We start from the raw sequence: 13,457 nt of genomic DNA, 5'->3' as shown, positions 1-13,457 counted from the left end.
TGGCACAGACCAACAGAGGCATGCGCACAGCCTCCCCCAGGGGGTGCTGGGATTGCGCTTCTTTTGCATAGAGTACAACAGGATGACGTGGGCCTCGTTTTTCAGGTCCACTTTCAGTGCCTACTGGAACATGCTCCATAATAGAAAGCAGGGAGCGATTCGGCAGACAGCAGCAGATATTATGAAACTCATTCCTCCAGTACAACTGGGAAATCTGCATTTGCTTTTGTTTTCTTATGCATAGCTATTATTCTATGAGTAAGTCATTTTGTACTTTAAAAAATCGATTTATGCTATGATTGAAATCAATCAGATCAACTAATAATGAAGTCTGTACATGAGCATATTAATGATTTTACAGGTTTTGTTATGGTCTTCTGTTAGAATAGAGTATTGTTGAGCTTGGGCTCATGATGGGGTATATGAGAGGTTTTAATGCAACAGTAACCACCTCTTACCTCAATCCCCACTTTTATGACCCTCTCCCTTTAAGGTCCTTCATTAAAGAGCAGACAAACGGAAATGTGTAGAACAACTCAGAATCAAGAGAAAACCAAATGCTTCTCTTGTGCCTTTGTGACTAGCACAAAAATGTCCTCTTGCCTAGATTTGTACCCCAAGTTGGAGTGACAGGAAACTTCTTAAATATGCTGAAATGCTCCGGTGAACCCAGAGATGACTGGAAAGACACCTGATGCTGTCTGGAGCTAGGCTGACTGATAAGTTCTGGCTGTAGAGTGGCATGACTCTTCAACATATCCTCCAAGGTTGTCCTTGTGGGAGACGGAACAGCAACTGCAACTATGATGCCCCCAAACACTATTTACCATACTCTTGTACTCTTCTCAAGATGAGGCCTGCCATGTGCAACAGTGGCTCATGCCTCTTTGCCCACTGACTGTTCACATTTGGCACATGTGCAAGCCTTTAATGGCCACATGGGAGAGACTTCCCAGTTTTTGTCTGGTGAATGTAAACTTAGATGTTCCAGAGTTTTTACCAGTCATCAGGTATTCCGGAAAAGAGAAACATGCAGCCTTTTATTAAAGGTAAAAACATTAACGTAACTTTCTTGATGAAGGGATTAATTACCTAAAACTAGGAAAGGCCAGATACTCTAGAATTTATCACTACCATCATATAAAAAGTTACATAAATAAGTTATAAAGACAGTAACTTCAGGATTAGGATGTTCACAAATAAGTCTTTCCCATCTTCTATGGCAAAAAGTTCATGGTAGTATGTACTTGCAGAAATATCTGGACAGGATATTGGAAGGCCTTTTAGCAAAAATAAAATGGGGACATTCAGAAATCCTGCAGGAAAGCAAGCAAAATCCTCCAAAGGGTTCACTGCCAGAACGTGTCCTTTCATACAATGTTAAGTCATCTTTGATGAATCCCAAAGATTCTTATTTTAATCTACTCTGGAAATGATCTTCCAACACAGCAACAAATCATCAAGAGCAGCAACCAAAGCCAAGGAGATAGTAAAAGCTAGAAAGAAACTCGGCTGAAAAATATTCAGAACACTGAAACATAGTATTCAGTGTCAGCTACTGCATATGGTTTCATGCTAAATGGCACCTTCATGCCAATAAGCACAGGCCACCTGCCACACTGCGTCACCATTCTACCATGCCATGAGCCCCCAGAGAACACAGGCTAGCTGATTTTCTTCCTTTGTGCTGTTCATTTATTTACCAAATCATTAACTTTTCTCACCACCCAAAACTTATTTTATCAGTTCTTTTCATTTTCCAGGAAAACAGTTACTCCCTTCAATCAAGGTACAACCCTTGGGTAAAGATGTTCAAATAACTTCACATACCTGAATTATACCATTGGTTTTGTTAAATATTTAGTTTTTTTAGTTTTAGGTGGACACAATACATTTATATTTACGTGGTGCTAAGGATCGAACCCAGTGCCCAATGCATGCTAGGCGAGCGCTCTACCACTGAGCCACAACCCCAGCCCCATACCATTGTTTTGTATGTAGTTTCACTATCTCTTCCAAGAGGGTATGGCTAGAAACTTTAGAAGCTGTCTCATTCACTGTAATGTCATCCAAAAATATCGTGAAATTATTTAGTTGAATTGTTACGACAATAGTCTTTAAAAGAAACTCATGTAAATACATATTTGGGTGGTGTAAACATTCCATTTAAATAGTTTAATATGTAAATATATGCAGCCTGTATACATGAAAATACATATAAGCTTTCCCAGTTCAAGCTGCTGTATCCCTCATTTCAATGGCTGTAGAGCACTTTATAAGCATTCCTCTCTATCTTCTCTTCAAAGTCTACTGAGAGTAGAGGGGGAAGAAGACAAATATAATACACAAATAAGGAACATGAACAAATGATTTTTGGTGTTCTCTGCCAATCAGGAGCCAAGTCAATGCACCCCTCTACTGGATGGAGGATGAGTCCTTAGAACTCCTAGAACTTAGTATCTTCTGTGCCCCTGTTTGCTGCAGCTATATCTAAAGAAATAGCTGATCAAGAGACAATACCACCTCAGAATCCCAAAACAAAAACCAGGGGTAGATCAACCTGTACATATTGATTTTCTACAGTTGAAGAAAATGAGTCCCCAAAGAGAGATGGTGACTTCCCAAAGCCATAAAGAGAGTTATGGTGGGGCATCAACATCCTAGTGTCCTGTCCAGGAAAGTATGGGAATGCTACCTAAGAAAACCTCAGAGACCAGGGGTGCTTTACTGGGATCCAAAGGCATGCTTTGAAGACTTCATCGAGTCACTGAAATTGTGAAACTGTATGAGACTTTGCACTTTTCAAGGGAAAATGCTTTCATTAATACTAACAAGGTCCATGACACAAAGAGATGTCCTTGGGGTGGGGGTTAAATTGAATGAGATAAATTCCTAATTAAAAGGAACCCAATTTTTCAATGTCCTGAAGGCTACACTCAGGCCAAGCAATTAGTAGAACCATCTAAAGTGAACACAGTCCTAAACTTTCTGGTGTAAATGGTAAAAGGGATCCCATAAGAAAAAAAAAAGTGCACAAGCAGGCTACGTGTGTCTTTTTTGACCACAGGTGACACAGAAAGAAAAAAAGCAGTGCAAGCTGTAACCAGTGATTAGGTGGTCTCAGAGCACCACAGGTCAGATCTGATGAGCATGGCTAAAGCCTCAGGAGTCATGGAAAAGGTCTGGGCATCAAAGGACACAAACCAAAGTTGTCTGAAGCTTTTTAAAGCCAGGACAACCTTGACTTTCAAATCTCCAATTCAGTAACTCTCACTGTACCTTCTTGTGGACAAAGTAAACCAGAGACAGTCTCCACACAGGCAGGGAGGCTTCATGGGCCTACAGGGGTCTTTTGTTTTCTTATTTCTGGTCAACACTGGTCCCAGGAGTGGGCAAAGGCCTTGGTACTTGGCCCCAGGGAACTGGATATACGTCAGCCATTGCAATTTCCCTGGGAAACAGAAAATATTTTCCCCTGCTCTATGGATGAGGAAATTGAAGCAAAGGGAGAAATGTCCAAGGATTTTCAAGGAGGAGAAGAGCCAAGAGTGCTGAGGATAGGACTTGTAGCTAAATACTCCTGCTGGCTCTAGCTGCATGTTCCAGCTCCTTTGGGGAACCAAGCTTCTAGAGATCGGAGAAACACTAGTTGCTAAGGACAAGATGTGGGATATAGTTTACACCACACAACCATACATATGGAATCCATCACACATTAAAATAGAAGGCTCGAAGCCTCAATGGGTAAAGGAGATAGGAAAAGAGAACCTGGGGGTTACTCATCATTTTCCAAATCATATTTATGTCCCTTTTGGAAAGGACAAGAAAAATCTGGCAGCAGCCCAGATTTGAGTAATACTTGCCACTGCAAAGCTGTATGCAAAAATTCCTGGCACAAGCTTTGGAGAGCTCTTCCGATTGGGCTCTGGCCAGTCTTTGTAAATGATTGAGATTTAAAACCCTATCAAATCTGAGAAGCAGGGAGTCTGCTTGACACAGCACCATAAATCCCCCTACCTGAAGCTTGTTTCAACCTTATAATGGGACTGTTTGAAAAGAAACACTATCCATATATACCTACGGACATATGTGTTTTCTGAAAAGTTAAGAAGGATAGAAACTCATGGTTAGCAGTGATCTGAGGGGCTGGTTTATGGTTGATTCTCTTCCTTCTTCTTAAATATATTTTATTATTTTTCTGCAATTAAAAGGGATCACTGGAGATGTAGTTTGCCATAAGCAAAACCCTGGGTTCAATTCCCAGTACCCTCCACCTCCACAACACATACACACACAAAAACCAGGGTTGGGGTATTGCTTAGTGATAAAACATGTGCTTATATACAAGGTCATGGGTTTGATTCCCAGCAATGCAAAAAAAGAAAAGGTGGGAGGGGAGGGGGAGGGGGAGGCAGAGTGTGTGTGTGTGTATGTGAATGCTGGGGTGCAGTATAGTGATAGAGCACTTACCCAGGATTGCTTATGAAACAATAATAAAATAATGGAAATATAAAGTATAAAAGCTAGTAACTTCAGAGTATCAGCAGAGAGCCAGAGCTCTGATATGATTGACTCACTGAACAAAAGAAGAAATGGAGGCAGGCAGAGACAGGGGGCACCTTGCTTGAGGTCACTAAATGGGCCAGGGGAGGGACCAGAGCCAGGGCCCTGGAAATCCCCTGACTTCCTGCCCTCCACACCACCCTGCTGCAGCTGTTGGAGTCCTCAGGCTGGGAAAACCCCTCAGCATGGTGCTAGGTGAGAATGAGTTTTATTTGAAATTGTAAAATTCAAAATAGCAGCCTCAAGTGTCAGACAAAATACACCAGATTCCAACTTGAGAAAAGCTGAAACTGAGACAGTACTTGCAAGACAAAAGGAAAATTTGAAGGCAAGTGGGTGCCCCAAGCATAGTCACAACTGCTGTACTGAACAGTTTCATAAATGTTAACATTTACTTGCCTCTGACTATTATACATGCCATCCACGCTGCCTGGAATTCCTTTTGCACTCCCATTTTTAGAAATTCCTACTTCCACTTTAAATGCAACTCAGAAGTCACTCTTTATAGAGCCTTCCCTTGCCTTCCCCATTTACAAAACTATCTATTACTAGAGGGTAGACCTTGACTGTCAAGCATGTCACAATGTGACAGAGATCATTATTGGTTGATAGCTCTGTCTCATCCTGAAAATAGCATTTCTCAAGACAGCGACTATTTTCTATCACTGTAACCAAACACTTGAGATAATCAACTTACAAAGAGGAATGGTTTATTTTGGCTTACAGCTTTAAAAGTTTCAGCCCATGTTCAGTTGATTCACTGCTTTTGGGTCTGTGGTAAGGCAATTCATTATGGCAAAAGTGTATGGTAGAGCAAAACTGTTCTCATGGCTAGAAGCAAAAGAGGAAGAGGACAAGACAGGGTTCCAATATCCCTTCTAAAGGCATGCCCCCAACTATCTAACTTCCTTCCATTAGGCTCCACCTAAAACTGTATACAGATACAATATATATAAATTTTTAAAGGTTCTACTACCTCTCAACAGCACCAAACTGCATCTCAAGCCTTCAACACATGGGCCTTTACATTTCAAATCTATCTCTGGCACATATCAGAGACTCAAACCCAGTTGGATAACAAATGTCTGATAACAAACACATATTAAGACTTTGACTCTTCCTTCCAAATCTACAATTTGCCTCTCTATCCTATCATGATGTATTTGCAGAACTCTGGGGTGACAGGTTGCTCTGGGACAGAGATTGTTCTAAAAGAAAGTTTAAACAGCCAAGTTTAGTTTTGGTCTTTCATGCTTTTGAAGTCACAAGAAAATATGATAGAAAAAAGGTAGGACGATATCATAAAATAAATGGGGAGGCTGGCTACCATACAGGCAAAAAGAAAATGCAATTTATCATCTGATGATGCCAGTTGATGTTTCTCATTCTACTCTGCCCTCTATCACTCCTCAGGACACAAAGCCCAGATGCACACAAAACGCTAATAACAAGTCATTCTCAGAAGTTGAATCATAACCTATCAACAGAAGATCCCGTCGCATAGTCAACACCAGAATGAGTACAGTATTAGGGCAGCTAATCACCAGATCAGGTTTAAAATCTCCAGATCAGGTTTCTGGGCACATCAAGCTACATCTGTGCACCAGGCAGGTCCCAGATGGTATGAAAACCAAGCCTGGGGCCTGCTAACCCCCACCCCACCCCCATTTTTTTGGGGGGGGAGGGGTACCAGAGATTGAACTCAGGGGCACTTGACCACTGAGCCACATCCCCAGCCCCTTTTTGTATTTATTTGGAGACAGGGTCTCACCGAGTTGCTTAGTGCCTTGCTTTTGCTGAAACTGGCTTTGAACTCATGATCCTCTTGCCTCAGCCTCCTGAGCCGCTGGGATTATAGGCATGTGCCACCATGCCCAGCTGGGGCCTGCTTCTTCAGAAGAGGCCGTCTCTGCAATGCCACAAATGTTGTGGGTGACAGAAGTGTGCAAAAAGAGTGAACACTCTACATACAGTCTCCTCAGACACAGCCCTTCTCCTGACTCTGCAGATAGAAGCTTTTGGTCAACTTCTGGATCTCAGAAACAAGGCTCTTGTTACATAAAACACCAGAAAAAGCCTAGCTCTATGCCTCACAGAAAAAGAACAATAACAGCATTTAACATACTCTCTCCTCCCTGGGAATGACTGGGAAATACTCTGGAATGACAGCAGTGTTCTACATTTTCATTAGAGGAGTATGGGTTACACAGGCATACTAATTTGTCAAAATTTATAGAATTATGTCCCTCAGATTTATTCATTTCACTATGAATTTCACCTAGAAAAAAATAATTACATCAAAACACTGAACTCGAGTTACTAGGTTCATTTTCTGTAGTAGTAGGGGTAAAAATTTTCAAACTATATTTTGTGTTTTCTAGACTTCAGCATGTGAGTATACATTCAGGATAATGGGAGCCAGGTTTCCTTCTGTTGGGAAAGGTAGTTACAAATATGGAAAGGGGAAAATTAATGTCACCAAAGGGAATAAAATACATCATGTGCCTCCTGACACAGGATACATTGCCCCCCACCCCCCCTTGGTTTTCCTGCCAAAAATTCATGACCTGAATCTAATCAGAAGGAAACATTAGACAAACCCAAATTGAGGGAAATTCTAAAAAATAACTGGCCACATGTCAAAAGGCTGAGGTTAAGACAGACAAGGAAAGGCTAAGGAACATTTCCAGATTGAGGAATGCCAAAGAGACATCACAACTAAAATGCAATGTTTGATCCTGAATTAGATCTTTATCTAGGAGAAACAAAAAAAAAAAAAATCAACAACCTACAAAGAACATTATGGGTACAAATAACATCTGAAATGGACTATCCATTAGATAATAGTATTAATATGCAAACATTAAATTGCCTCAATTTAATAAGTCTATTGTGTTTAGGTAAGAGAATGCCCTTGTTCTTAGGAAATGTACACTGAAGTATTCAGTTGTAAAGGATCATAGTGTTATAATTTACTCTCAAAATTAAAAAAAACAAAACAAAACCATAGAGCAGGGCAGGATAAGAAGGAAACCAGAAGAGAGAACACGAGTCACAGGGCAAATCGAAACGATTACAGGATCTGGAAAAAGAGCTGCAGAGAGCTCCTTGAACAATTCTTGCAACTTTCTTCCCCCCAAAAAATATTTTTTTTTTTAGTTGTAAATGGATACAATATCTTTATTAACTTATTTTTTTTAAAAATGTGGTGCTGAGGATCAAACCCAGTGCCTCACACATGCTAGGTGAGCACTCTACTACTGAGCCACAATCCCAATCCCTTCTTACAACTTTGAAGTTTAAAATTATGTCAAAATTAAGTTACAAAAAAATCCTAATTTTATAGATAGATAGATAGATACAGTGAAAGACTAATAATAAACCAACTCAATGCATTCTAACTCTAATATTCTTTCAGGAATACTAGTTTCAAAATTACATTTTTCTCTCTGGTAGGAACTTCACAACATTCCAGTTGGCTCTCAATTCCTTTCTAGAATTAAAAAGACATAAGCTTCAAATAATGTTTCATTTTTTTTCCAGCGACAGATGTCATGATTTTAGGAACTTTTGTAAGATAATAAACAAGAAATTGAAATGAAAGCAACTCCTTACCACCCACCTCCCCCTGGAATTCTTTGGTATTTTTTTTTTTTTCTGTAAAATGGAACAATTTACTGGGCTCTATGCCAGGCTAAGATCCAGTAGGGTAAGAAATGGCCTGTGGGTAGACAATTCAGCCTTTCCTGACAGAGAAGCAAAAAAACTCTATTCTTTTACCATGGGCAAATGTAAAATGATCTATACTACTTTATTATTATTTTTAATAAACACAGTAATGAATAAGAGCATTATTTCTCAGCAAAACTTGTCCTACACCTCCCCAATTTTTTAATTTGCATTGTGGCGAAGTCAAGACAAGTATGGCCTTGGTCCTAGGGAAGCAGGGGTACAAAATACTGAAAACTATCAAAGGGAAAAATTATTTCATGAATGTCAATAGAAATTTTTAAAAGTCATTTTTAGCCCCAGAGAAATCTGTTTGAAGCAGTAACAACTATGATAGGGCACAGTATAAAAAGTACATGATAACTATTCATTAAAGGGGGGAAAAATCACATGCACAGAGATGGAAACATAATTGGATTTGTCATTTCAAAGTATTAATGTTGGGTTTGCAAATAATAGACAATGACGTCCCCCTAAGCACATAACGAAGGGGGCCAAGTAAGTGAACACCATGTTTCTACTGTAAGGAAATACAGGCACCAATGAAGCAACCTTTTCAGCACAAAAGAAATTTAATACCCAGACCACATGAAAAGTGATCTCTATGGGAATAGTGCAGCTGTTAAAATCCAAGTCAGTTTGTATTAAATCGTCTAGCATGTTTATGTAAAGCAGGACTCTCAGAATGACCGCCAAGAGGAAATAATTCTGCTGACAAAAAAATGATACCTATATTTAATTTAATGCTTCCAATAAGTGTGAAAGAAAGATGCAAACCTATTCTCTTTTAAAAAAAATATCAGAGGCCCCAGTTAGCTGGCATGCTTGTGATTCTTCTATAAACAGTATCTTGCAGGCTAATTTAATTAGAAATGGAACAACAAAGAATGAGTGTTTGCATTTCACTTACTGAACCCAATTATCTTTATTTCACTCGCTAGCTGGACCTACATAAAACCAGAGGAAAGCTTGTGGCACCTGTGCCAAATGATTTCAATGTGAAAATTAATACTGCCAAGTTATTTTGAGACCAATTAGCTCAGCCACACAAAGAAAAAAAAAATACACTCCACTAAAGAACATATAATCCTAAAATGAGTTTCTGAAGACAGAAGTACACGTGGAGATCCTGAGGACTAGACTTGAGTAGATGTAAGATATCTTAAGGAACTATAGAAAGAATGAGCTCAAAATCACTGACAAATAATAAGCTTTAATTCCCAGCATAGGCACCTGGGATGCATAACAATAAAATGTGCTTAGTTTACTTCTGAAGAAAAAAAATTACTCTCAATTTTTGAGCACCTAGATTTAACCAAATTTATCAACATGCTTTGTCAAATCTAAGTTCAATCTTTTTTTTTTCCAAATATTTTTTAGGTGGACACAATATCTTTATTTTACATTTATGTGGTTCTGAGGATCGAACCCAGTGCCTCATGCATGCTACACGAGCACTCTACCACTGACCCACAACCCCAGTCCCTCTAAGTTCAATTTTTAAGAGACACTGGTCAGTGCAGTGCTTCTCATTAGATATGACCTATATAAAGTTTCCAACAGAAGCTTGTTAGTTCAAGAGGAGACAATTTCTCTAGAATTTAATTCCCTCCACACTTTTGCATGTAGGGTACACAGCAGAAGAATCCCAATTTGTAAGCAAGAGGCCATGGCTGGTTGGAGTTAAGTACCACCCCCCCACCCCACCCCCACCCCCTGTGCTATTTTGCATTGCACTTCAACTTGAAAACTTTTACTTATCAAGGACTGGGAGTTTTAAATCACTGGGTGTCAGAAGACTTAAAGGAACACCCAAAAAAGGAAATCAGCTGTCACATACAGTACACATATAAGAATAACTCAGACAGTATCTCAAAGCCTATTAAAAAAATGAGATGCCATCACCATAGTTTTGAGATCTATCAGCCGTTTCCCATTACAAGGACAGAAGATCAGATCTATTTTTAGAGCTGCTGCAAAGATCAAAGCCAAAGGGGCTCTTTTATTGGCTCTCTACCCAGGCCCCTAATCTGTTTACTTTTTCTTTGTCATTATGTGGATCTCCAAAAGACATGCATCCAGGACTGCCTGGAATCCCCCATCTTCTGAGGAACGCGAAAAAATTGTTGAGGGTTCACCCAAGGAGGGAAACCCTCCGGGGAAGAACAAAGACCAGTAAAGTTTAAGTTCTAGCCAAAATGGCCATGATGCTAGTGTGGATACAGAGCTAAAATTTCTTAACTCATTCTTTCTCTCTATACTATCAGTCAAATTTTCTTGGGCTGGATTCTTTGTGAGAATAAATACTGATAAATGAAAACAAGGAGAAAGTGATTCCTGAACTTCTTCTCCCCCACATAAGTTCTTTTCAGTGGCCCCACTTGGTAATGCCAAGGACATTTAATGCTGATGGGCTCACTTTAAAAAAACAAGTCCCTTGAATGCAAAAATGACTTACTTTGGAAGAACAAGCTGTACATTTGTCAAACGCCAGGCTGACAGGAAGGACATTATCAAACCGTGACAGAAATCCCCGGATCTAAAAACAAACAAAACAGAACAATTCATATCAAGCATGGAATGATCACATCTATGAAAATGTGCAGCTAGTGTCTGGCAAGGAGGAGGAAGTGTTATTATGGTGGTCCTGACAGAAATCCCCCTGTATTGTAAATGGGTCTGGGGAAGAAATACATTGAGACCTTCATTACATTAGGAACCAGGGCCTCTAAGCTTTTCACATATTTGTGACCTAAAAGCAAATTAACTCCAAAATATGAAAAGCAAGCTGTAATACCTAAAGTATTGTTTTAATGAATACCTTCAAAAATATAACAGGAAGGGACTGGGGGTGTAACTCAGTGGTACAGCACATGCCCAACATGCACCAGGCTCTGGGTTTCATCCCCAGAATCACAAAATAAGTTGCCTCAGTGACTCTGACTGGACTCTTTTGTTATAGAGACCACAGAATAAGGCACATATCCACAATACTATATTGGAGGGGCCACACAAGGACAGATGGCCTGGGGGCTGACTATAGAAAGCAGAGATAGTTCTAAACTCGCATCCAGGTTTTCTGCTTGTTATGGAACAGAGAAACAAAATGTAAAACTGGAGGCTGGGGTTGTGGCTCAGTGGTAGAGTGCTCATCTAGCACACGTGAGGCCCTGGGTTCGATCCTCAGCACCACATAAAAATAAATAAATAAAATAAAGGTATTGGGTCTAACTAAGAAAAAAAAATTTTTTTTTTAAACTGCAGCAATTGCTGGGCAACAGCGCCACCTTGAGTGTGAACTTCTACCTGCAACGTGTGCACATTTGAGTGTAACTAGGTCCTACCAACTATGACTGAGGTCATTTATGCTTGGGACATAACTCTAGAACTGTACTCATGCCAAAGAGAAAATTTCAATCTGTTGTGTGCATTACTAATATACTATTACTAAAAACAAGAGCAGCAAATCTTTTAATGTCTCCACAGGACTCAATATTTGTAATGAGCCAGACAATACAAATCTTGTCCTGGGTTCATTTAAATGACCTTCCTGACTATCCCATTTTAAGTTGGCTGAACTTGGACTCAGAAGGGTGAAGCACATTACTCAGGTAAGTGAGATCAAAGTATAAACATCTGGCCCAGGCTGGGGCCTCTGGATGGGCTGCAGGCCGGCTTCCTCTGGAGGCCGGCTTCCTCTTAGATTAGCTTAATTTAAAAAACAAACAAACAAACAAACAAAACTGCCAATTTCTCTTTTTTTAAATGTTTTTTTTAAAAAATAACTTTATTTATTTTTATGTGGTGCTGAGGATGGAACTCAGTGCCTTACACATGCTAGGCAAATGCTCTACCACTGAGCCCCAGCCCCAGCCCCAGACCACAGCTTTTGTCTGTAATATTAGATCTCTTCATGATTTTTGTTTCTTGTACTGATACTCATCCCCCAAATAAAAACAAAACCTTTTTTCAGGCTTCATTCCCGGTTTGGATAACTTCATCTTTGGGCCCATACTGCAACAAGTGACATAAGAGAATATGTAAACCTGTATTTAGAAAATCTGTGAAGGAAATGCCTACAGCAAATTTCCAAATGTCCTTATCAATATATGTGATCTCACTATAATCCCAGCTCATGAGTGAAGGAGTGGGGCTGGGGTTGTCACTCAGGGGTAAAATGCTTGCCTAGCACATGAGAGGCATTGGATTTGATTCCCAGCATCACATTAAAAAACAAAAACAAACAAAAAAAAAAACACACTAAATGAACAAAATAAAGATTTTTTTAAAAAGAGTGAAAGAGTGGGTGGAAATGAGAAGTTAGGCAATGGAGGTAAAGATAGCCTCACTGTCAACCTTTGAAAATGGGACTATCTTTTATTCCCCCACATCTCAGCAAAGTGGCAGCTGTTTCATAATCCAGTACCTAAAGCACCACTGGGGTCATGAGTGTGCTATTCAGGATATGAAAACAGGGGACATCAAACTGGCAGAGGGGGTTTTAATGGCAAGTGACAGATGGTAATGCTGAGATCTTTAGGAGCTCTGGAAGTTACCTGTTTGACCAAGTTACTTTTATACTAAATTCTTTTTTAACACTATCATATTTAGCATATTTTCTACTAAAATATTATTTAAAATGGCCTACACATCATGTCTCCTTTTTCCACACCCCCCCACCCCACTCCTCCAGTGCTGGGGATAGAACCCAAGGCCTTGTGCATGCTAGGCAACACCCTACCACTGACCAACAGCCCAACCCTCCACATTTTATAGTAATGCTATTACTCTCTATCTAGATTTTATTAAGCGTTCCTTATGTTGCAGAAAGAATATTGGTTAACTTTCTCTGCTAAAATGTCTTATGATTAGAGATGGGGAATAAAAGCAAAAGCAAGGGAGAGGAGCTGATTAGGAGCTGAAAGGAGGAGAGGCAAAGAAAAGAAGGAGAGAACAACAAAAACACAGGTGGTGAGGAACAGAAGGAAAAAAAAGAGGCTGAGCAAGGCCAACACACCATTGTTCAGCACCCAGACAGCTCTTTGACAGGAAACAGTGATTCATTTTCCCAGGAAATGAAGTAGAATAATGCTGGCGAGGATTTACAAGTTCACTAAGTTGATACCCGAAGCCCCAGAACATAATCAAAACTCTTCCAGTTTCAG

At 39.8% G+C, this 13,457-nt stretch overlaps 1 protein-coding gene across 8 annotated transcripts in view; it reads right to left on the bottom strand.

Annotated features, from left to right (window-relative positions):
- LOC107150136 (ubiquitin-like modifier-activating enzyme ATG7) overlaps positions 1 to 13,457 on the bottom strand; it is a 187,258-nt gene that overhangs the window by 130,141 nt on the left and 43,660 nt on the right. For 4 of the 8 annotated variants that reach the window (XR_007341990.1, XR_007341991.1, XM_048787120.1 and 1 more), the window contains one exon: positions 10,751 to 10,831. Coding sequence is in view for 6 of the 8 variants with exons in the window: in XM_048787120.1 (XP_048643077.1) it covers positions 10,751 to 10,831 (81 nt within the window). In the remaining 2 variants the exon portion in view is untranslated. Of the gene's footprint in view, positions 1 to 7,348; positions 7,352 to 9,076; positions 9,150 to 10,750; positions 10,832 to 13,457 lie in introns of those variants that run through there. The other 4 variants (XM_048787119.1, XM_048787123.1, XM_048787122.1 and 1 more) reach the window with 3 other exon arrangements.

Source organism: Marmota marmota, unplaced genomic scaffold (assembly GCF_001458135.2).
Source record: "Marmota marmota marmota unplaced genomic scaffold, marMar, whole genome shotgun sequence".
Classification (NCBI taxonomy): domain Eukaryota; kingdom Metazoa; phylum Chordata; class Mammalia; order Rodentia; family Sciuridae; genus Marmota; species Marmota marmota.
The sequence above is the reverse complement of the archived record's forward strand: the minus strand, read 5'-3'. Positions and strand labels throughout refer to the sequence as shown.